This window comes from Colletes latitarsis, chromosome 14 (genome assembly GCF_051014445.1).
Source record: "Colletes latitarsis isolate SP2378_abdomen chromosome 14, iyColLati1, whole genome shotgun sequence".
Classification (NCBI taxonomy): domain Eukaryota; kingdom Metazoa; phylum Arthropoda; class Insecta; order Hymenoptera; family Colletidae; genus Colletes; species Colletes latitarsis.
In genome coordinates, this window is record NC_135147.1 from 26,295,365 (window position 1) to 26,318,151 (window position 22,787).

At 32.4% G+C, this 22,787-nt stretch overlaps 6 protein-coding genes across 17 annotated transcripts; 1 reads left to right on the forward strand and 5 right to left on the reverse strand.

The window, feature by feature from the left end:
• Nucleotides 1-1,078: 1,078 nt before the first annotated feature.
• Nucleotides 1,079-5,348, reverse strand: Flfl (serine/threonine-protein phosphatase 4 regulatory subunit 3 flfl). Its single transcript, XM_076782576.1, has 5 exons — nt 4,153-5,348; nt 2,424-4,022; nt 2,091-2,242; nt 1,603-2,005; nt 1,079-1,486 (listed from the first exon to the last, which is right to left on the reverse strand). Exons 1-5 carry the CDS (start codon nt 4,348-4,350, stop codon nt 1,400-1,402), a joined length of 2,439 nt encoding a protein of 812 aa, XP_076638691.1. The 5' UTR covers nt 4,351-5,348; the 3' UTR covers nt 1,079-1,399.
• Nucleotides 5,349-6,573: 1,225 nt separating this feature from the next.
• Nucleotides 6,574-10,336, reverse strand: Sip3 (septin interacting protein 3). Of its 5 annotated transcripts, none has more exons than XM_076781784.1 (9): nt 10,191-10,336; nt 9,838-10,067; nt 9,451-9,543; nt 9,214-9,366; nt 8,858-9,148; nt 8,567-8,781; nt 8,262-8,479; nt 7,374-8,181; nt 6,574-7,300 (listed from the first exon to the last, which is right to left on the reverse strand). In XM_076781784.1, the coding sequence occupies exons 2-8, from the start codon at nt 9,964-9,966 to the stop codon at nt 7,376-7,378; spliced, it is 1,905 nt and encodes a 634-aa protein (XP_076637899.1). In that variant the 5' UTR covers nt 9,967-10,067; nt 10,191-10,336; the 3' UTR covers nt 6,574-7,300; nt 7,374-7,375. The 5 variants fall into 5 exon arrangements, with proteins under 5 accessions (XP_076637899.1, XP_076637898.1, XP_076637902.1 ...); XM_076781783.1 differs by having other exon boundaries at nt 9,838-10,114; nt 10,191-10,314; XM_076781787.1 differs by having other exon boundaries at nt 7,374-7,679; nt 7,755-8,166; nt 9,838-10,286.
• Nucleotides 10,337-10,600: 264 nt separating this feature from the next.
• Nucleotides 10,601-15,132, reverse strand: LOC143350080 (uncharacterized). 3 transcript variants are annotated; one of them, XM_076781882.1, is made up of 6 exons: nt 14,174-15,132; nt 13,905-14,097; nt 13,460-13,634; nt 13,312-13,384; nt 12,475-13,229; nt 10,601-12,386 (listed from the first exon to the last, which is right to left on the reverse strand). In XM_076781882.1, exons 1-6 carry the CDS (start codon nt 14,867-14,869, stop codon nt 11,132-11,134), a joined length of 3,147 nt encoding a protein of 1,048 aa, XP_076637997.1. In that variant the 5' UTR covers nt 14,870-15,132; the 3' UTR covers nt 10,601-11,131. The 3 variants fall into 3 exon arrangements, with proteins under 3 accessions (XP_076637997.1, XP_076637999.1, XP_076637998.1); XM_076781884.1 differs by having other exon boundaries at nt 13,460-13,592; nt 13,941-14,097; nt 14,174-15,131; XM_076781883.1 differs by having other exon boundaries at nt 13,460-13,598; nt 13,941-14,097; nt 14,174-15,131.
• LOC143350083 (aldo-keto reductase family 1 member A1) lies at nt 15,096-19,817 on the forward strand. 5 transcript variants are annotated; one of them, XM_076781889.1, is made up of 10 exons: nt 15,096-15,235; nt 15,556-15,700; nt 16,241-16,329; nt 16,424-16,588; nt 16,661-16,864; nt 16,936-17,052; nt 17,133-17,527; nt 17,606-17,884; nt 17,976-18,034; nt 18,126-19,817. In XM_076781889.1, exons 2-8 carry the CDS (start codon nt 15,574-15,576, stop codon nt 17,652-17,654), a joined length of 1,146 nt encoding a protein of 381 aa, XP_076638004.1. In that variant the 5' UTR covers nt 15,096-15,235; nt 15,556-15,573; the 3' UTR covers nt 17,655-17,884; nt 17,976-18,034; nt 18,126-19,817. The 5 variants fall into 5 exon arrangements, with proteins under 5 accessions (XP_076638004.1, XP_076638002.1, XP_076638003.1 ...); XM_076781887.1 differs by having other exon boundaries at nt 17,606-18,034; XM_076781888.1 differs by lacking the exon at nt 15,096-15,235 and having other exon boundaries at nt 15,544-15,700; nt 17,606-18,034.
• Nucleotides 17,821-20,586, reverse strand: LOC143350086 (DNA replication licensing factor Mcm5). Its single transcript, XM_076781893.1, is given in 8 exon segments — nt 17,821-18,050; nt 18,131-18,402; nt 18,465-18,898; nt 18,979-19,345; nt 19,392-19,730; nt 19,823-19,995; nt 20,102-20,357; nt 20,435-20,586. Coding segments are annotated over 8 exon segments (2,223 nt in total).
• Nucleotides 20,587-21,115: 529 nt separating this feature from the next.
• LOC143349796 (integrator complex subunit 15) lies at nt 21,116-22,695 on the reverse strand. Of its 2 annotated transcripts, none has more exons than XM_076781328.1 (4): nt 22,480-22,695; nt 21,785-22,406; nt 21,423-21,724; nt 21,116-21,351 (listed from the first exon to the last, which is right to left on the reverse strand). In XM_076781328.1, exons 1-4 carry the CDS (start codon nt 22,556-22,558, stop codon nt 21,263-21,265), a joined length of 1,092 nt encoding a protein of 363 aa, XP_076637443.1. In that variant the 5' UTR covers nt 22,559-22,695; the 3' UTR covers nt 21,116-21,262. The 2 variants fall into 2 exon arrangements, with proteins under 2 accessions (XP_076637443.1, XP_076637444.1); XM_076781329.1 differs by having other exon boundaries at nt 21,785-22,349; nt 22,428-22,549.
• Between the last annotated feature and the right edge of the window lie 92 nt (nt 22,696-22,787).

Genomic DNA, 22,787 nt, shown 5'->3' on the forward strand with positions numbered 1-22,787 from the left:
GGAGCTGACTTAGATCAATGAATTTCTATTTATCATGATATGACATGTTAAAAATAAATTTTGGTAAGCGCCATCCTACATGTTTTGCAGTGCTATCGCTTGTTGTTTTTTCTGAATCTGAGTATTTGTTAAGTTCCGTTACGAGTCATGAAAGGGAAAGTTTGTTGCCTTGTTAGAAATAATTTAAATGAAACTACGCAACGCTATAAATGTATACATAATGAAATTTTACAAAGATGAAGTTGCACAGATATACATAATGATTTTTTTTTTTTCTTTTCTTTACAAAGCACAATAATGCTAAGCGACCTATTCTGCCCATATAGTTACGAATAATTTATACGAATAGGTTAGTTATACTTAATGTTCAAAAATTGCAAGACACTTTCACATTATACTTTTTACATCGAGGAATAATATCGGGCATGAAGTGCAAACTGATAAATATACACAAATCAAATGTTTATTGTACAATTTCTACTACTTACATTGACAACCGAAAAGCTCGTTCAAAGAACCTTAAAGGGAACTGAATGTGTAAAGGAATCGCATATTCTTTGCTTAACCCACGAATGGTTGTTTTACAATCGTTACAAATATACATATATATACAAACTAAATACTACTTCTGTTAAATTGGATAAAGTTTCATGATGTCTGACCCTCTTAAAGGATAGGTCTTAATTGCCCATCACACGAATAAGAAATTTATGGATGGCAAAACAAAACACTTAGTTGTTTTTGTGCGGTACATCATGTACTTTTACATGTGATTTTTTTTGTTTTTACATAATAAGTTTCTTCTTAGTAGATGTATGTATGACGTACAGTCACAATTTAATTATTACATGAATCTAAGCACACGCTTAGAACTTTGTATTTGTAAGAACCACTAGGCCTGGCTAGAGTTTCTTAGCCTATTCATGAAATAATTTCTTCTAGTACATGGGGTGTTTCCAGACAATGTGGAATGGACTATTTCTTTTAAAATCTTTTTACTGTTAACACTTATGCGGTTATACAGTATTACACCACAATTTTATCATTGTATGTTTTCTTAAAGAAAGTTCTCTCTTCCTTTTGTATAGCATTGGTTCATCGTTCGTTTTGTTTTTTTCAATTACATACATCCCATTTCTTAGACCCTTTCACCCACCTGCGTTCGGTATTGATGCTTACATATATTATACACAACCCAACACAATGAGGTATGTCAATTTCCACCACATTATAAACACGTATCCTGGTGTCCACTCACTTAAAAAGAACGGTTCTTCTTTCTGTTATAGACGGGTTGATTGTACGATCTCCTGATCGAGTCCTTTGTGCACGTAGGAGGGCCAGAAATGGTAGCAGCGATTAAAAATCACAAATTCCTCATCATGTTTTCATTTGCCTACTATGACAATCTTTGCCGTTTTGGGGAAGGCGTAACCTCCGTATCCTCGTCTTCTTCGTCCGAATCGCCCTCGTAATCGACCAAGCCCTAAAAAATGTTTTATTAAACGTGCATCTTAAACTAGAAAGTAACATGCAACTATAAAAATAATTACACATATATTGTATTTCTCATGCTTTACTTTAAGAAAGATGGAAATTTACCTTTTTAAATAATGCAGTGCCAGTTTTGTCTACCGTGCCAATAGCCGAATTTGGATTTATTTCCGAAGTAATCGGAGACTCGTTCGTTGCTGTTGTACTATTGTTGATTTGTGATTGCTGCGAGGTAATGTTATTGTTAGCTGTATTATTGTTCAACACAGATTGCTGTTGCTGTTGCTGCTGATGATGACTTTTAGAATCTGCAAGAGCAGGATTAAGTGCAGAATTTGAAGTTGATGACTGTTTCTTAGCTGAAGCCGGAGGCACAAGATCTGCTGCTGCTGCGGGTACGACCGCCTCACCCTCATCAAAGTCTTCCTCTTCATTGAACCACATTTCTTCTTCTTCGTCTAATTGTCTCTGGTCCCTTCTGTATCGACTATTTCTCAATATGGATGGAACACTGTATATAAATAACATTAAACATATTATTTTCAGACCAGAAATAAGATACTCGGGAAATTTTTAATAGAAGAAAATACATGTACCTGTCAAGAGCTGCTCTGTCTCTATCCTTTAACTTGTCTTGATGTTGCTCGTACCTTAATTTCAAAGCTTTAAACGTTTGTACATAATCGATTGCTTCCAATTCTTTTGAAAAATTTTCAACAACATGTGAACATAAGGACTTAATATCCTCCTAAAAATATACAACGAATGAATGCGAGAAACTTAATGTTATCACCATATAAATCTCTATCTCTTTTGACAATGAGAAAAAAAGGTTTAAAGAAGAAATTTTAAGTTACAATTAATTCAAAAAGAAATAGAGGTTTGCAAGGTAATAACGTGAGTTACCTCATTTTTATACATACACTTACCAATTTAATGAACTCGAACATTTCAAGAATTGCAGAATCCAACAGATTATATCTACCATTATTTCTTACAAATGCATCAAATACAGGTGCAAATAAATTTCCCTTGATAATATATCTATTGTAAAATTCATCTTTCAGAGCTACGATTTTTCTCATAAACCTTAAGGCGCACAATACTAAAAACGTGTGTGTCGATTTCATTAAAACCAGTATCCGTTTGAGCAGATCTTTGTTTAATATGCAATTCTTGATGTGGTATGTATGATGCTCTACACAAAATGACAGTAGTTCTAAGATTAATCCTAAAAGCTGTACTGTTCTATAATCTTCCCTTGCTGGTCGTTCTCCGATAGTGTTTGCTAAAAGAGGTGCTATTAATGTTCCAATACTATTCTTGTAGAAATAGTTTAAGAAATCAGTCTTTTCTGATTTGTTAACGGAAGCCAACATGTTTTCTGGATCAAGGAGCAGACGTAACACACCAGCTAGTTGTACTGCTCCACCCAACTCTGGATCACTATCGCCAACGAGTTGAGCAACTATTACATTTATTAACATTTGGTCCTGTTCTGTATTATTTATTTGTTGTAGTGTATAATCTCGAACAACACTTGGAGAATATTCCACTATATAAGTCAATATATCTATACTGGCTGTTTTTGTTTGGGCATCATCCATTGCCAGGGTAATTTCTAATGCAGGTAAAATACCAAGGGCTGTTAAAGTTTTATAAAAGGCCTCCTTTCCTTGCGGCTGAAGATTCTGAGAAAAGTTACAAAATTCTTTTAAGAAAAGAACTAGATCGCGTCTTTTACTATCAGATGTAGCTTCGTCCGTTAACTGACGGAATAGTTCAGTAAGGAATTTCTCGTCGTCCTGTATCAGGGTTACTATTTCAACTTTATTAAAAAATATAAAGCTACTCAGTGTATTTAACATATTATCTTCAAATACACTTGGAGTTGGTAAAACTACATCCTGAATGTATTGAACTCGATACGTTTGGTGAATTTTAGCTAGCAGTTCAGTGTTTGTAATAGGAATTGCTTGCTTAAATCTGGCTAATTGTCGAAGATATTCTCTATGCCTCTTTGGCTGAGGTAATGTTGGCTCGTATTCTAAACATCCAACAACATCAAAAATCGTATCATCGCTAAACATAACTTCAAATAATGTGTTCTTGTTAAGTAGGAAAATATTTTTAAATATGTCATAAAGATGATGCAATCCTTCAATGTTTTCCAGATCTTCGCATGTGTGAAACAGATTTAATAGTTTCTTAATGTAACCTTCTGATTCTAGAGCCAATGCCAATTTATCTTTCCTCATTTGAGAAGATAAGCAATTTCCTATCAGTTCGTTAATGTCTTCCAGGCGACTCAATTCACACGGTGGCAATTCTATAGGAGGTGCAGCATCTGACATATCATCAAACCGTTCATCTTCTGATTCTTCTACAATATCTTGAGTAATTTCAACAGATGGATCTTTGCCTTGAACTTGACATATTTTCTCCCAAATTTCATCACAGCCAGCCTTTTCTTGAAAACTTAAGGCTAAATCAAAATTATCTCCTTCTGACCAAACTATTAAAGTATCCTGAAAAAAGAAAACAAATTACTTTTAATCTCTACACCATACCTATAATTTGTTTAATTCACCACATATTATTTACTAAATTTCCTTTTAATGACCCGATATTAATTTAAAAATTTATAATAATTATTACCTGTTGCTTTTGATATGCAGTGTCAGGTTGTATTCTACTTTCCAATAAAACAGAACCATCACTCTCTGCTCTGACCAAAAGTGAAATTCCTTTCAGTCTATCTACGTACGAAGAAGAAACATGACCTGTACCACGGTCATCCCACTGTCTATCAGCATTGAGCGCATATAACTTTACTCTTCTGCGTGTATCCGTCATATTGTAAAACTAACTGATGCACACTGTTCAATATTATCACCAACAACCTTGCATCCCTTTTTATTTCCACCGACTCTTTGGCTTTCTAAAGTATTTTTACAGATAATTTTTCAACTCTCTGATGAATCAACAAATGCACAATAATCCACATGCATCGATCTGTCAATTACTCTCTTGTAACCCATTAAGGCTTTTTATTAGAATACCAACTGTACAAGACACAGACAACTCAAAGTATATATGCTTTCTTTAAGATTCTGACTTGTATATACGATTACTCTCATCTAATAGGTTTGGTAAATCGAAGATATGACTGTTAATTAGTAAAAACGCCATAAGGAATCTTTGTTTGTTTCTAATAATAATTAATAACAGGCTTCGCCAGCCAATCTATTTGCTTAGCATTCGCCACTAATTGTACAATACCTCCTGTAACGAGCTTCAACGATACATCGAGTTTTGTCACTAGCGATTCATAAGATACAATACAAACGACAACAGACCGTCGGCCAGCTCACATGCCTTGAAGTTCGGTTGACGGAACGAGATTGTTTACCGTAATAGATGTTTATGCGCTCTTCGTTGCATAAGCCTTGATTCTTGCGCCAAGAAAACCTCTCAGGACGCGCGGGAAAACTTCACGTCGTGCACGTTTCCGCTTTCACGTGTCGCAGGTACGCAACGCAACGAAATCACGATCATACGTCGAATCGGTTCGAAAAGCTAACTTGTCGCTGTAGAAGGTCAGAAGAGAAATTTGTTGCTGGGAAGACAGCACTCTGCGTGCTCTCTCACCGCTGTGTACAGTTCCCGCGACAAATGAAACGCAAATTAAAGTCGATCCTTTGGCGATACAAATACTCATAAATACGCAACTATTTTGCTCGATCCCCTGTGATATAGTGATCGCCACCCATGGCAGTTTCTTCGTTCTTATTAAGAAAAATCACTCTAAAATTGACATAGACACTGAACAGCCACAACACTACACTCCGCCATGTTAGATCACAACAACGCGCTACGGGGTTCGCCTCGTGTATCTCAAGGATTTTAGCGCGTAATACAATATTTCGTCTTTACAGTGCATTATGTTCGTTAATTCAATACACGCATTGTTTCGAATAATACACAATCGAACACGTAACGATCAGTCTCCTTATGTGTTGTAAATAAAATAACATTTAATAAGCTTTTAATACTATTTTACTCCAAATATTTTATGGTTGTAAAACTATTTATTTCTTTTAAAATTTGTTCACGATAATATTCAACAATCATTGAATCAGACATTTTTAAAGGTACATAAACAAAATTCAAGTAAGATTTAAGTTTATATATCAATATGTTTCATATTATAGTTTCATTTAACTGTACCTGTGTCTTGTGAACGACTTCAGTATTCTCATATAAAATGTAGAGAAATATTGCAGTGTTCGAGTATAAACAATTAAGTTACATTATAAAGTTATATACATTAGTGATACGGATCGTTAATTAGTCATTGAATGGATCGAACAACATTGAACAAACAAAAACTAAACATAAATGACAAATTAACGAAACAAATTTAGGAATATAAAATATAAAATAAATAAATTTGAACAGTTTGGAATGTAATTTAATGTCATGACACGGCAATAATGCAAAAAGTATATATTGATGAATGAATTTCAACATTTTGTTAAAATTTTGAATATACGACAAGTTTTCTCTATATACACAATTTGTATATTTTTTAACTCTTACAGTACAAATGATGGATAGATATTTTTATTTTTTACAAAAAGATTCCAAGAATCGTTAAACGAAGGTAAATAATCGTTTAAGGAAATCTGATTTACTTTCAGTAGAATCACATCGAGCTTGCGCATCTTCAATGTAGAAAAATGAGGTTATAATTATCTTTCAACTGATCAATAAAAGTTAGCAGATGATAGTAACTATTCTTTTATATATATCTATTTCAATTTTCCAAATTTTAAACGTTATAAACATAATTATATGGTTAGTTCCATGCATTACTAGTTGCAATACAGCTGAATGTTGAAATTTTCATAATAATGTTATAACTGGTGACATTGTTTATTTGATTTTTATGACATTAAGTAAAGAATTTAACATACTTATATGCTTTTTTTAACGAGTTTAATGTTTTCTAAAAATATGTAAACTTAAACCTTACTTAAATTTTATTTTCATTAAATTTATCTTAAAATGAGTGTATTTTGTTTTTTTTACATATTTTGTATATTTTGTACTTATTACATTCTATATGCTCGTTTGAATTTATTATTCAAAATTATTACAAATAATTTTGCCTCCAATGAATTATATAAATGTATACAAATCTATATAATAAAAACAAAAATATTAAATAGACAAATAAATTTATTACATATAATGACAGTTATCTAAAACAGTTATTTTACAGTCACGTTATACTGACTGATATTACCACTCTCATGTACAAACACAAGTACTTCTTACAAAATATAATTTATAAAATCTATACGTTAATGTGAACGTAAAATAATAAAGACCTATAAGACAATTTAAGTTATATTTTTAATATAAAATTGATGGGACTGAAAATGAGAAATCTGAATAACTTTTAGACAAAGAGTACAGAAACAATTTAATTAATACAAAAGTTATTCTGCAAACAACTTTGGAGAAATTTGTACCATTGTGTAAAGGATATATTACACGCACAAACTAATTGGGTACTTTGAAGGTACATATAATATTTGATGAAACTATAATTTCCCTGTTTATATTCTTTCTAAAATAGTTTACATAAAAAAACGATAAATTCGTCATATAATTTTTTGTTAAATCATTATCTGATACACTTGGGATTATTGATATTATAATGTCAATTTCTGCCTTTGAACTTGAATTCCAAGCTCTTCACCATAATCATTATACATTCCTCAAATATTAATTATATCTGCAAACCAGGCCAGTCATTAATCAAGGTACAAACTAGTACATTATACAAGTTATCACATAATTTTACGAACATTTACTCTGTTGTGAGCCGAGTTGAAAATTTTTGTAGCCTACGTCTCCGTAACATTTCCTGTTCGCTCGAAGATTCCACCTCATTTCTAATTGACGATTCTGGGGCTATATCGTTACTATTTGTGCCTGATAGATTATTCGTACTTTCACTGGAAGTATTTATAGTAGGAACATTCATCTCGGCTTGAACTTGTGGATGCTCGTTCTCGACCCCAGAGCATGTCTCTTTAGATGTTCCTGGTTGTGTCATTGAAGAAACATCTGATGCAACATTTATATTGCTAGTAGCAGTTGGTACTGGAATACTGTAACAATAAAAATAATAATTGTGACAACATTGTTTAAACTCTAAAATTAATAAATAGAAAATGTTTACGAACTTAGCAGTAGCAGCTGCTGTTTGATAATGATTCATCATTGCACGGGCAGCATCCAATAGAAGTTGGACTCTTTGTAGCGTTTGTATTCTAGCTTCAACGGCTTGCCGCAAATTACCCTCCATTGCTCTAAGTTCCTCTTCGCTCAATTCGGTTAAATTAGGTGGTGGTGTAGGAATAGGAGGTAATGGTACCATAGTAGGAAATGGTGGTGGAAATAATGGTACACCACCAGCTGCTAAATTCTGGAAAGAAGTTGAAGGAGTGTTTCCAGCATTATTTTGATCTTGTTGTTGCGGCGTTGCTCCTGGAGCTTGTTGTTGCGGTGCAGCTCCTGGAGCTTGTTGTTGCGGTGCGGCTCCTGCAGCTTGTTGTTGCGGTGCAGCTCCTGGAGCTTGTAATCCGGCCCAAAGTGCTGGTAAAACACGAACTGTATTTAACAGAAGTAATAAAGGTGATAATTGCTCTTAGTATTATTATGCAAAAATAAATAAATACTAGAGCCCATACCTATTGGATTGAATCTTCGAACACGTGGAGCTTGATGTGCTTGTGGACCTGCCTGTGGCTGATTCTGCTGTCTAGTTTCTTGGTTATTGGTAACTGGTCTTAATATATTCAAACGGCAGGTGGGACAAGTCTGCTGACGTTGAAACCAAGAACGTAGACAAGCAGTATGAAAAATATGATTGCACGGTAATTTTTTACTTGCTGCAACCATCTCCTCCCTACAATAATGATATAATATAAATGTCTAAATTGTTTAATTTTAATATTGTACTAGTATATACTATGTAAAGAAACAAGTATATTACCTGCATATTATACAAACGTTATCAGCAGCTGCTAATTCTTCTGCTGTCGCATCTGGATACAGTGTATTCATGTTTCTAATAGCTCGACGAGACATCACAATGTCATAGAAAGCTTTTTTAAAGTCACGCATTGTATAATACATTGGACGAAGTGCAAACAAGGGTAAAGTATACAATTTGATCATCAAGGTGACGAAAGCAACATATAAAATGACCTGATACATCAAATACATTTGTTAAACAAATTTTATATATAATTAAAGTATAGATGTTTTAATACATCTTTCTCACCTTCAATAACCCAATTATTAATTCTGTGTACAACAGAAATACTGGCTTGTTATCCCATGGGTTTTCACTTTGTAGGTCTATCGTATGTAGTATGTACTTTACAGTGATATTAAACACAACAGTTAAAAGAATAGCATATTCAAAACCAAATACAAGTTGTACAGAAGGACCTTTTGTGGCTGTTGTATTATATGCATAATGAATCATAGTTACATTTATAGCAAACAAAAGACCTAATAAATTAGCAACTCTAAGATGAAATAACCATGTTATCACTGGACTTCTTTCCATCTGAAAATTAATAAAATATGAAATTACGTATATTGAAATTTTACTTACATATTCATATTACTTACATAATCTACACGATCTTCTGCCAACCAATGAAATGATTTCAAAAATAAGAGAAGTGTGAATAATGCTACAAATTTGGGACTGAAGTCATCTCTAAACACTGTAAATGCTAGACACGTTTCAGTTACTGCATACCATATTTTTTCCAATAAATGCTGCAAATAAGTAACTCTTTATATGAAATTGTATTTCATATGTAATAAAAATCACTAATAATAAATAAATCAATATATATTTACCTCAAGTTCAGCAGCACGTAGAGTACCAAAAAATATCTTTCGCAAAAAAGCATTTATCATAAACACTAAAATTAAACCTTGCGCGTAGATCACCTAGATTTAATGTAACAAAGAAATAAAGAAATTATCAGAAAGTTTAGAATGTACCAGCTAGTAACCCCTTAAACATGAAACAAAAAATCGTTATTTTTCCTGTTTTTTTATATTAATTGTATCTCAAAAGTTGTAATTCGTTTGGATGTTATAATATTCATACGACAGATTGTATCGTTTCGATTGAATTTTCAAATACCTGGTGTGCCGCACGAAGTGGAAAATTAAAAATTGTTCGTGCTTGAGGGGTTAAATCTAGTAACAAAATTTAGAAAAGAAAACATCGAAATTTACCGTCATACTGGAGTTGGATTTGGTTATGTGAACTACTGTTGGGTAAAACTGTTTTCTTTGATAATAAGCATTGCCTATTACAGCGCACGTTAGCACTGAACTTATTAGCATTATTCCAGCCTCCCGCATCTTTGCACCGGTTATTTTTCCAACCCAAGGTTGCTCTTGGACAAAATATTCACTGACACTTATCGTACCAACAATTTACGTATCAACAGCTGTAGATTCGACTAGAATTAACGAGGCGCTACTATCAAAACGACAGTACCCGTAACTACTACGAACGTATTTGCGATTATATTTTTATAGAAAGCATTCATCGGATGCTATCTTTTAACCCATAATTTTATTACCTTATGATTAAAGACAACTTTGCTTCACGAAGAATATAAGATCTTTGGATCATAATTGGTTGTGTGCAATAAACGTATATATTACGTTTACTTGACAGCTCCAGATGGGACAGACGGTACAATCCGATTGGTTGAATATAGGATAAACGTAATATGTTTGTGCTACGTTTACACCACGTGGAATGCGGAGGTATTCATAAATTTACTTAAAGAAATAAATTTGAATAATTTTATTCATAAATAGACAAAAAGCAAAAGGTGTAGCATATATTAAAGATTTAATTACAATTTACAAAACATTAGTATATTGACAAAGTTTATTATAGATCTTATTTGAATGGCACAAATTTAAGAATATAAAACATTTGAACATTTGAACTAGCATAAAACTTTATTTGATATATATATATATATATATATATGAATATATATTAAATTAATATCAAATAAAGCCCAAGAAAAACATGTATATAAATACATATACTTGTTCCTATACTTTAAATTATTTTGACATTTATTGGTTTACACCAAATCTCACAGTAAAATGTAATATCCATATTTTACATAGATTTTTAAATAATAGAAAATATAAAATAATAGTCTACTAAAATTAAAACGTATCAAATTTGTGTGTTTTTTGTAATTTTATGTTTTTACTTAACATACTCGAGATAGCATTCTTCTTTGATATGTGTGTATAATAACTTATTCATATCGCAGAATACTGTAATCATTATACATCTAATTATACAAGTACTTAAATGTAAATATAGTAAAAATGTTCTATTACTTATATGGAATTACTAAATTAAAATCGATATTGTTATATTTATACTGTCATCGTTTACTATGATGTAAAATAGAATTCGTAAATGTTTAAAATCTTGAAAGCTTCCAGCAATTATTTGAACACATTTTTCACAGATTTGTACAATGTCAGATTAAATATGTCTACTAACACTCCTTGTTGTTTTCAGAATACCTTTAGGATTTTGATATTTTGGTGTTCCTAATTGACTAACAGCCTTCAGAGGTGTTCTACGGGAATCTGCATTGGGTTTTCTTCCTAATGTCTTAGCACTTTTAGGTGTTTTTACAGTTAATGGTTTTTTAATATGTGGAGTTCTACATAATGTACTGCTATCCAGTTTGTACATACTTAACCTTGATTCATGGGATATTGTATTGATAGGCACTGTTTTAACTAAAAGCGAGTTTTCTACATTCATATTTTCCTTCTGATAAAGTTCTAAGTCAGATACACCATTAAGTTGCCTATTCGTAGTTACTTGCGATGGACTAGAAACATTTACATTGGAGTCTTGAGAAATACAATAACAGAAATCAGTATCTTGATGATTTAAATTTGAAGCTGCAGCTTCTAAAGTAACGTGGGAAGAAGAATTTTTAGATATCAACTTTGGACTCTTGCTTTTTATACTTTTACTCGATTTTCGACATAATTCGATATTTTCACAACATTGGTTTAGAACATTTGCGAATTGATCATTATTTATACTCGACCCATTGTTTTTTTTACTTGAAACGGAATTTTGCGTATGTCCCTTTGTTGTACGTTCATCAAACAATTTGGCCTTAGCTAATACCATTCCCGCGTTCTGAGTTCTTAATTTTGCAATGGACGGGCGTCCAGTTTGAGTAACCGGGGTAATCGTTTGATTTTTTGATTTAAAATATCCCTCAGCATCTTTCCAGGGCATAGTCGATTTCTTCCAGTCAGATTTGGGAGTCGACATAGCCGTATGTGTGTTATTTAAAATAATATCTCGCTGGCTGTTTGATTTTTTCAATTTTTCAACTTTTTCATCGGAAAACATTGCTGCATTTGTAAGTTCATTACCATGAAAAGATGATACTCGTCGCACTGTTGCCGATGTTCGATTTTTTATTGGTTGCAGTGTTTCAGATTCAGTAGAGTTTATACCATGTTTTCCTGAATATACGTTTGTATTTCTGAATTCATTACATACATTATTCAGTATGGCTTTATTTTTTTCTTCTTCCCAAAAAGAAGTCGATACAGGTCGTATATAAGCGTCATCCTTAGTGCAATTTGACGACAGTGCCTTTCTGCTATGAGCATAACCGTTATTTAATCCTTTATTAGATTGTATCTGTGATTGTAAATCCGATTCATGTGAAATATGCCATGAAGCAGTTCGTCTAATGCGTTTACTGTGTGGAAAAATAAAGGAAAAGGATAATATACAGAAATACTACAATTTTCATAGGTTATATAATTTTGATATTACAAATTATTTACCTCATAATCCTATCTTGCGATCGTCTTCTTAAACTACCTATCTTTCGAGCACTAGGAGATCTTATAATTTTATGTTCACCCGATCTTCTTATTTTGAGCTCTTTTCCAAGTTTCCTAGCTAAATAATCTGTCGTTGCTGTACTTTCAATACTAGCTTCTTCCAAAGTCTTTTCATATACAGTTTGTACTTTGTTCGCAGAGTGTGACAAACCCTCATTTTCCTCATTACTTACGCAACCAAACTCTTGAGAAAGTCGAGATTCTATTGCCGAAACTCTGTTTTTAATTTCCTCATATTCACTTTTAGGTATTGTAACATATTCCTCAGATTGGTTGCCCATAGATGTGACTTCTACATGTGAATATGTTTCGAAATTATTTAACGTCAATCTTCGTTTTAATGGGTATAACCGCATTTGATCAAAATTATTTAAAATTTTTAATTCTTCTGAACTGGAATTTAGGTGCTTTTGACATTTAGTAATATTAATATCATCTTTCTTTGTTAACAAGACCTGCTTGTCACTATCGTCTGATAAATTAACATCTGCATCAATGAACATATTATTATATTCTCTGTGAAGTTCATTTGTTACTTCACTGTCTTTCAAAATAAACTTTAATTGCGGTGTATCATCACTATATGTTCTATATTTCTTTTTTGAATCACATGTATTAGAAACAGAGCTCCAACGTCGTTCAGAATATGTATCAAAAGTATTTGTACATAATTCTGGATCTTCGTCAATAGGTTTCTAAAAATATAAATTATATTATATTAAAATATATTAAAATATATTAAAAGACACGGTATACAAAATATTCAAATATCCTTACCGTTTTTCTTGGTACAAAGCGATCCAGACTAAGTCTCATTTTTTTAGATTTATCTACTTTATCTACAACTTTCCTAAAAATAAGTTAAGTTGCAAATGAATAAAAGATATTTAAACATTATATATGTTAGTTACAGTTAGACACCCACTTTTTCTTTGTACTGGATGGATCTAAGCGTTCGATACCTTTCCTCTTCTTTGTAGATTTAGTATTCGATGCTTGTAACAAATCACAGTTTTCAGGAAGTCGCTGATTATCAGATGTATTACAATCATCAGGTACTGCACCTTTGCCAACAATCTTTTTTAAACCATTAAACATTCCTACAGAAACAAATTTGTTAAATTTAAAAACTTATATGCATGCATATACATATATATATGTAATATGTTTAAATTTTGTGAGTGAATGAATTAGTAAGTTAGTTAAATGATGCATGCATTAAAATATGAAGTTATCATTAAACTACAAAGCTTGTGCAACATGCTGCTATATTTTCTGTTAAATATAATGAAAATTTATTATTAATGTCGATACAGTATGTGAAAATAGAAGTCAAATGTAAATTACTATGAACAGATTCACAGACATACTTAGATTAAGGTTGGAGGCACTTAGATGTGGCTTACGTGTAAGACTTCCACTGCGGTGTTTCTTTTTTCTTGATTTAGAACGTAAATCAGACACATCCAATTCATTGTCCATGCTTCCAATTGTTTCCATAGAAATAGCTTGTACTATATGATCTGGTAACACACCAATATCTTCTGCATTTTCAATTAAAATCTATAATATTTATAAAACAAAATTAGTACAATTACTTATTGTTATAATTTATCATTCTCCAAAATAAGTTTATTACTTTAACAACAATGAAATGTAATTCAAGACGCATTTGGACAGCTGACATGGTTGTTTCTTGCAAAGGCATGATATTTGGTCCAACAACTTTTGCCAAATTATCAATGCTCATTTTATTTTGTTTTTCATACAATGATACCTTCCTCAAGAACTCCATAAAAAATGCCAGAGTGTTAAGATGATGCGGTGGTAAAAGAATACAAGCCAATAATAATGCTTGTACACGATAAGCTTTAAGCATGGCACAGTGTACAAATAAATCATGATAAGAAAAGGGTATCAAAGGTTCTGGCAAGTCTCTGAAGAAGGTTTTTAAGCAATTTGCTACATCAATTGCATTATGTTTTTCTCCCAATGTTCCACCATTATCCAAGCGACCTATTAATTCTTTTTGTCGTAGCTGCGATCCCGCTTTTCTGAATAAGCCTTCTTGAGTGATGTGGTTCTCTAAGAATGTTGATACTTCACTGACGAAAACCGGAACATGTACAATACCACCCGAAGACAAATTCACAACATCCAACGGATGATACGATAAAGGAGTTTTGAAAACTTTCTTCGAAATATGCTTAATTCCCTCAACTTTTTCAGTTTTAATCATACTCTTTTTGAACCGATACTTAACACCATAATTACGAAGATCGCTAACGATCGAATGATACACTGTTTCTTTATGTAAAACATCGTAAATCAACATGTTTGTATGTTAAAAAACTAAACCGGTTAGTCCATAAATTATACTAAACTATTTCATTTGTCAATTATAAAAGAATAAAACAAAGTTTTCATGTTATATCAAATATAATCAACGCACATACGCTCAGTGTGGCCAGATTTCGCATTATTGGCATAAAATAACGACGAACTTCTTTAGCGTCTACGCAAGAGCCATGTTACGCGGGCTCGGCACTTCATGCAACTTCGGGAAATCGAGAAAGAAGGGGAGTGTGAGCCTTTCTTTCTTGATCTTAAAAAATTAAAGTCCGTTCTGACTTCTGATCGCTATTACTGGTTCAGTGAAGTTCGGGGCACGATTACGATTTCCGTGGCCCCTACTTTGAAGGTTAAATTTGTGTTCTTGGGGTCATTTTAAGAAAAAAACTGTATATGTTAATAGCTATCAAATCGGCCACGTTCAGCCGGGAAAGTAGATTTCCTGTTTTTTATAAACCTGCAAATATCTCGGAAACTATGCGAGCTATAGCAAAATATATGCAGACCTTTTTTGTAGGAAATTAAATTTCCTATAAAAAAGGTCTCTTGATATTTTGCCATATTTCGCATAATTACCGAGATATTTGCAGATTTATAGAAAACAGGAAATCTAGTTTACTGGCTAAACCAGGTCCGTTCGATACCTGTGAATACATTTTTTAATCTTAGTAATCTCCCCAAGTTGAGATGTCAATTATGCCAAACCTGACCACACTGCGTGGTCTTCATAAATTAGCGTATCCATGTATAAAATACCAATGCATCAACTGTTTCTTTGCGACAAATCAACGACGATACTCGAATCGATCATTTCGTACGTTACTACGTTTAATTTATTTAACATTCATAAATCAAATGTTCATTTTGAAGTGTTTTAAATACCTTTACTATACCACGATTTAAACACGTTACGTGAAACATAGTCGGTACCCGGGTGATTTAAATTCTTCCTTTCTGTCTCGTGTCGTTCCTCGCACGTCTCTATACGGAAAATTAAATCTAAACATTTTACTTTTAAAAACATACAAATTTGTTGTAATGCTAGAACCTCTTTTCCAAAACTCGTGAATCAATATTCTTTGTAAAATTCATTACAGATCAATACGCGCTTTGTGGTATATATGTAACAAACTCTGCTACTCTACAAACGCGACATATGTATTTGGAACAGTACAAGGTTGATCTAACTTTAGAAATTAATTTTGTATTTAAATAGCACCACCAGAAAGTAGTTAATTCTTATATACTTGAAAATAATAGTTCTATGGTATTGTTAGAAATAGTTTTAATTGCATGACAGTTAACAGTAACAGTATTATAAGTTATTCAAAGAACTTACAAGTATCTTTTACAGCATTAAATCAATTGGAAGAAGAAACTATGCGCTTGGTACGATTGTTGTCAGGATATGATATGCCTACTGTAGGCTTGGGTACATGGCAGGTGATTTAATAATAAGTGACATTAAAATCAGAATTATTACGTATGATAAAAGAATTGTTTTGCGTGTAAACTAATTGTTTTTTTTTCATTGCAGGCTAAATCTGAAGAAATCGAAACTGTTGTGACAACTGCTTTAGATATTGGTTACAGGCATATCGATACTGCATTTAATTATAATAATGAAGAAGCAATTGGGGCTGTTTTAAAGAAATGGTTTGCAAAAGGTGGAAAACGCGAAGATCTTTTTATTACTACAAAGGTAGTGTCTATTATAAGTCAAAAAACTGATTTTTAAATGCAGAATATAAGAAATATTTATTCCTCTTTTTAGTTGCCTCATTATGGTAATCGACCATCAGACGTAGAAAAGTATATTAAGTTATCATTAAATAAACTTGGTTTGGATTATTTGGACATGTACTTAATTCATATGCCTTTTGCTTTTAAATTGAACGAAATTACTTGTGCTCCAGCAACTCATGAAGATGGAAGTTATGTGTTAGATCTTGATACAGACCCTGTTTCAGTGTGGAAGGTTTAATGTTACATCAGTATTAGTTAATGGTTTATTAGTAAATTATAATTAACTATTTTTAAAACTTTTAGGAAATGGAAGAACAAGTAAGGAAAGGTCGTACAAAATCTATAGGTTTAAGTAACTTTAATGAAGAACAAGTACTAAATATATGGGAAAATGCACAAATTAAGCCATCTAATTTACAAGTAAGTGTTAAATGCATAAATTTTAATATACTAATGTATTGAATGGATCAATTAATTGATACTGCTTCAATTATTATTAGGTAGAGTTACATGCTTATCTGCAACAAAATTCACTTCGACAATTATGTAAGAAGTACAATATCATTATAACAGCCTATAGCCCCCTTGCATCACCAGGAGCTAAAGTGCACTTTCAAACAAAATATAACGTTAACGTTGAAGAATTTCCAGATCTTTTAGGACATCCAATAGTACAGCAAATAAGCACAAAATACAACCAGTCCGCGGCACAAATTTTATTGCGGTACTTGCTGGAATTAGGTGTTGTTGTAATTCCAAAAAGCACATCACCAGAAAGGATTAAGGCAAATATTGACGTTTTTGATTTTGCATTAAAAGAAGAAGACATGAAACTTTTAAGTACTCTAGATAAGGGTGCACATGGAAGGATCTTTAACTTCCTGTTCTTTAAAGGGTAAGTCGATTTATTAAATCGATTTAAATTTGTCACGGAAACATAGTAGTATAACACATTGTTTTTCACATCTTTTAGAGTCGAAAATCATCCGCATTATCCATTTAAAAGTGAATTAGTATCGTAACTGAAATCGTTATTGATGTGTAGTTTGTGTTCTTCTATATTTATACATTGGAAATTAACGACATACAGTACAAAACAAATAAAAATACCTAAATGCACAATATCATTATAATAAAGTGAAGAGAATATAATATATTAAATTAAAAAAAAGATTATATTGCTGCATTTTAATGAAGTCTGAATAACATTTTACGTTGCATACGATGCTGAAGTTCCCCGCGACGTATCATTGTGTGTATAACTTTATAAATAGCACGTTCTGGATATGCTTGTTTTACGAAATCTTTGACAATATTTTGTTCCGATACTTGGTTTCCAATAGGAAACCTACGTTTCAATTGTTTCTCGATGCGAGATAACATTTCATGATCTTCGTCCGAGGTAAATCCTTCTGCACCTATTACATTATTATTTATGTTAATGCTTAAGTACAATAAGAATAAGTACGTACATATTGGTTATTTAATTATAGATTACCAGCTAACGATCCAGACATTGCAGCATCTAAAGTAGAAACTTGGAAAAGTCTAAGCGCTTCATTGACATGGACTTCTGTGGCAAAGGATTGTAGTTGCATTTTCGCTAATGATTCTGAAATTCTTATAACAGCTTCCAATTGGCGAACGGTTATAGGAATAGATAATCTCTTTTCTGTATCCTTCTCGTGTTCTCGCGTGCTAGCTCGCATAACTACATAACGATTTTTCAATTTTTCTCCCGCCTCTTTGCTGAGTCTTGGGCCACAACGTCTATAGAAGGCATATAAACCAATTAGAAGTAAGAAACATATTTGAAGACAATAAGATCTCACCTTCTGCAGTAGTGGATATATTTCTTTAGAATGTGTAGCGGTAACTCTCCTTCTGTAGTTTGTTCTGTAACTTGACCAGCATGAGTATGAATATTCATCACATGTTTAGCTAACATTATATCCTTATTTTGCTCGTGCTCATCTTTAACAATAAATATCATATCAAAACGCGATAAAATCGTTGGCATGAAATCTATATTCTCTTCTCCTTTTATATCATCCCAACGACCAAATATCGAATTTGCTGCCGCTAAAACAGAACACCTAGTGTTTAGTGTTGTCGTTATTCCTGCTTTCGCGATCGATATTGTTTGTTGTTCCATAGCTTCGTGTATCGCGACTCTGTCATCCTCTTTCATTTTATCAAATTCATCTATGCAAACAACACCACCATCTGCTAGAACCATAGCACCTCCTTCCATGACAAAATTTCTCTGTAAATTAAGCAAAATATCATGTCAGAACAAAGCAGATGCGTGTATATAGAAGTTTAAAGAAAATGCTAGTAACTTACCGTTACCGGATCTCTTAAGACTGATGCTGTTAGACCAGCAGCCGAGCTTCCTTTTCCAGATGTATAAATCGCAACTGGTGCAACTCTTTCTACAAATTTTAGTAATTGAGACTTAGCTGTACCAGGATCACCCAACATTAAAATATTGATGTCTCCTCTCCTACAAAGACCATCAGGCATTCTTTTCCTAGATCCACCAAACAACAGACATGCTATAGCTTTCTTAATATCCAATGCACCAAAAATACTAGGAGCAATACTTCTTGCAATTCTGTCATATAAATTATGATCTGCTGCTAAACGTCTAAATAAATCTTCTTCTTCGTTTGTGACAGATGGATGAGTGCCTAAAATCATTTATTTTTCTCTTATTAAAAGATTTTGTAATCCTATGAAATCCTTTTATAATAAACATACCACTGCCTGTGTCTTCTCCATCTACAGAAATACCAATAACTCTTATATATGGAGCTCGAACACCAACCAATGCTTTATCTCTTGCTGCATTTCTAGTATTAGTTTTAGAAACCTTTTTAATAGAATATATTCCCAAAATAAGAACTCTATTGCCTGGTACAATTCTATCACATAGATAACGATCACAATACAACTGTAAATGGCGTGGCATTTCACCCTGTGGTATCTGATCTGGTAATTCTTGTAGTTTAAGAACTTGAAAATCAACACAATGGCATTTATCTGGCATTATAAAAAATGGATCTAATGGACATTTTGGTCGACCTCCTTGTTCCCTGTTACAAATATTTATAAATATTTTAAATGTGTTATGTATAGTATTGCTGATATTATTTTCAAAATATATTATCAGTAAAAATGAACCTACGTTGTACATTTCCTGGGTAAAACATATCCTTCTAAACCAAGTTTAATGGAAATATTAGTTTGCATACTTCTACACGAACGGCATTGTATAGTAATCTGTGTTGCTTTTGCTCTGATTCCAGATGCAGAAATAATGATGCCAGGTATTTTAATAAGTTTAGAAACTGCATCAGGCTAAATAAGATTAATGCAATTTAATATAAGAAACTTTATATCTTTCTTTTAACCTTTATTTATTATATGCAGTTTATTAAAGGTTTTAAAAATGAATGAATCTTACTTTCATGCCTCTTAAGGTACTTGGAAGGGCATCTGAAGATAATAACACTTGTATATCTTCAACTTTTTCCTCGCCTTCAGGCCTTGGAGCTGTAAGCTCATCAGCCAAGTCTTTTGCAGCTTCCTCCAAAATTGGCAAATATTCTGTTGGATGTTTATAAACTTTTTCTGCAAGCGATTCATCAAAAGCTGCTAAGTCTTCCAAATTAACTTCTACCCAGTACTGTCCAAGATTGTAATTGCGTTTCAAAGTGTCTCTAAAGAATGATTACTTTATCAAATATCGTAATTATTATCGAGAACGCATTAAAACAATATGTTTCATTTTAAATACCTGTATTTATAATTAAAGTTTCCTTCGTGAAATTGCCTTATAAATTCCATAAACTTTTTTTTGAAAAACTGAAGATTAGTTCGAGTTTCATTAGATTCGCTTGTAGAAAAATTATCAGAAAAGTATATTCCAGGGTCATCAAATCCTTCCATTATTTTAAGTTAATTCTAGACAATTTTATATACACAATAAACAATATAAATTGCTGAAAATTTGGCGGGAAATAGTTAAAGAATTTCCTTAAATCTTTTTAACATAGATTAAGAAGTTAGAAGAAATGACACTTTCAGTAACATTTCATCGTATTATGGTAGATTTCCATTTTCCCCTCTTATGTGGCGGTTCGCATTCCACTCGGAATGTTGACGCCTACGAACGTCAGGTGGCTCTGCAAGCGCCAGGAAAAAGGTTTCCACTCTTGATGGCGAAAAGCATAGAGGGGAACATAGACAAACGACTGCAGTTCCAGTTCAGATTCGCTTGTGACTGTGCGTGCTAGGGTTCAAAGATTTAAAGGTTATTGTTGTTCTCCATTATTATCCATTGTTATTCATTGTTATACATTGTTATTCATTGTTATCCATTGTTGTTGTTGAATAAAGTTTATTGTTAAAAATATATACGTGTGCTCGTGGATAAAGAATATTTATACTAATCTCAATGTGAATAATAGCTTACTACTTTCAACATAAAATAGATATTTATTACATCACATAAATTTTGTTTACATTTATAATTATAATTCAATCATGTATACTGTATTTTTATTTTTGCAGAGATTAAAAGAAGATACAATCAATTATAATTCACATTCGTAAATTCAATAAATCAAGCAGCTTTAGATGCATAAGTTTGCAATGTCCATTCAATTAAAAAATGTTGGTACGATAAGGGTTGTAACAAAGCCAATAATTCCTCTGTAAGAAAAATCAAGAGATGATATACATTACATATAATGAAAAAATGAATGAATTATGAATATACATACGTTTATTTCCATAAATGCAATTTGCAGACATTGCTGCACTTATAGCTTGTGCAAGTCGTTCCATAGCTAAGTCACGCAAAGATGAATTAGGATTTGTTTGAGATTGTAAGTTAGAACTTAAAGTGCGAATAGTTGCTGCAAAATGTTGTGCAGATATTGCATGTTTATTGTTTCCACTATTTTTTAATCGTAATACTGAATCCATAAGTAACTGCTGGATTTTAGAATATAATTTTCGCTGTTCTTCGCAATTTTCCGCATTTTTCGTGAAACTTAATCGTAAAGGGCATAAAATGCACCACCTAACAAAAGATTATAATCATAATTATAAATAAAATCAATAAATTCTTCGTTCATTTTACCTGAATAAACCTGCTATAGGTGTTATTGGTGTCATTGGAATGCCACCAGTTGGTAAGGCAGGATTATCCATTAAAGGAGTCAATAAAAGACTTGGATTTTCGTCTATCCACTCTCCTACCAATCTGAGCAGTTCTGTAGGTGGATCTTTATCTTCATAAACCTCACCTATTGCCGTTAGTAAGTTGGCAGTGAAATGTGGTGCAAGTACAGGAAGCTGCTTTAACTTGTCAATAGATTTTGGAGTAAGGACAAAATAATCATTAAGTACATGCCTTGCTAATCCCACACTTTGTAGAGAAGTAGAGCCTAATTGTTGCATCCAAATTCCAGTAGCATTCAAAACTGCTTTGTTCTGGGTAGCAATGGCCAGAGATACTAAATTGCCTAAGACTTTGTATCTAGGACTATCTGCAGGGAAAAGGGATAAAAATACTGCATTGCGCACAGCAGCACTTCCTCCTGGGCTTTGAAAAAAATCGCTTAAAACTTCTATCAATTGCAATTCTTGTATTGCTATTGTCATGTTGCGTTTCTTCCGCTTCTCTATTTCTCCAAATACAAACTCTGAAATTAAATCCAGTTGCAGATCCATTTGTTTCCCAGGTCTGCCGCATAATATTTCTTTAAAAAAATATAACTTACATTAGCTATTACTTTTCCAAAAAACGGTTAATGTATTTCACGAATGCCTTACCGATTCTGCATAATGCTTCTCTAGCACAGTAAGGGAAATCTAATTTTCGTAAGTTTTGCTTTATATCATTTCCTGCCATTAATGCATGTGTACACGCGTGACATATAAATACATTTAAAAGAAATAATTCAACTTAATGACACTTGATAGGAAATGTAAGGAAACATCGAGTATTTATTTACAATCGATCGCAACAATAATTCTTGCCGTCTTAGGGAAAAATTACCAGTGCTGGTTACTTTCAGCTTTACTTAAGTAGTGTTTCTATGATTAAAAAACTAAACAATATGGCGGTACAATTCCTCACT

What these genes read in the sequence shown, in the direction of transcription:
- LOC143350083 (XM_076781887.1), top strand. Translation starts at nt 15,574, where the DNA reads ATGTCAATTATGCCAAACCTGACCACACTGCGTGGTCTTCATAAATTA. An exon ending in TAGGCTTGGGTACATGGCAG is followed by an intron (nt 16,330 to 16,423) that starts GTGATTTAATAA and finishes TTTTCATTGCAG; the next exon opens with GCTAAATCTGAAGAAATCGA. An exon ending in TTAAGCCATCTAATTTACAA is followed by an intron (nt 17,053 to 17,132) that starts GTAAGTGTTAAA and finishes AATTATTATTAG; the next exon opens with GTAGAGTTACATGCTTATCT.
- Sip3 (XM_076781784.1), bottom strand. Translation starts at nt 9,966, where the DNA reads ATGCGGGAGGCTGGAATAATGCTAATAAGTTCAGTGCTAACGTGCGCT. An exon ending in AATCCAACTCCAGTATGACG is followed by an intron (nt 9,544 to 9,837) that starts GTAAATTTCGAT and finishes CATTAAATCTAG; the next exon opens with GTGATCTACGCGCAAGGTTT. An exon ending in CAGAAGATCGTGTAGATTAT is followed by an intron (nt 9,149 to 9,213) that starts GTAAGTAATATG and finishes ATTAATTTTCAG; the next exon opens with ATGGAAAGAAGTCCAGTGAT.
- LOC143349796 (XM_076781328.1), bottom strand. Translation starts at nt 22,558, where the DNA reads ATGGCAGGAAATGATATAAAGCAAAACTTACGAAAATTAGATTTCCCT. An exon ending in AGAAGCATTATGCAGAATCG is followed by an intron (nt 22,407 to 22,479) that starts GTAAGGCATTCG and finishes ATTTTTTTAAAG; the next exon opens with AAATATTATGCGGCAGACCT. An exon ending in TTGCATTTATGGAAATAAAC is followed by an intron (nt 21,352 to 21,422) that starts GTATGTATATTC and finishes TTTTTCTTACAG; the next exon opens with AGGAATTATTGGCTTTGTTA.
- Flfl (XM_076782576.1), bottom strand. Translation starts at nt 4,350, where the DNA reads ATGACGGATACACGCAGAAGAGTAAAGTTATATGCGCTCAATGCTGAT. An exon ending in TGTTCGAGTTCATTAAATTG is followed by an intron (nt 2,243 to 2,423) that starts GTAAGTGTATGT and finishes GTATATTTTTAG; the next exon opens with GAGGATATTAAGTCCTTATG. An exon ending in GACAGAGCAGCTCTTGACAG is followed by an intron (nt 2,006 to 2,090) that starts GTACATGTATTT and finishes ATTTATATACAG; the next exon opens with TGTTCCATCCATATTGAGAA.
- LOC143350080 (XM_076781882.1), bottom strand. Translation starts at nt 14,869, where the DNA reads ATGTTGATTTACGATGTTTTACATAAAGAAACAGTGTATCATTCGATC. An exon ending in CCATCCAGTACAAAGAAAAA is followed by an intron (nt 13,385 to 13,459) that starts GTGGGTGTCTAA and finishes ACTTATTTTTAG; the next exon opens with GAAAGTTGTAGATAAAGTAG. An exon ending in TCGCAAGATAGGATTATGAG is followed by an intron (nt 12,387 to 12,474) that starts GTAAATAATTTG and finishes TTTTCCACACAG; the next exon opens with TAAACGCATTAGACGAACTG.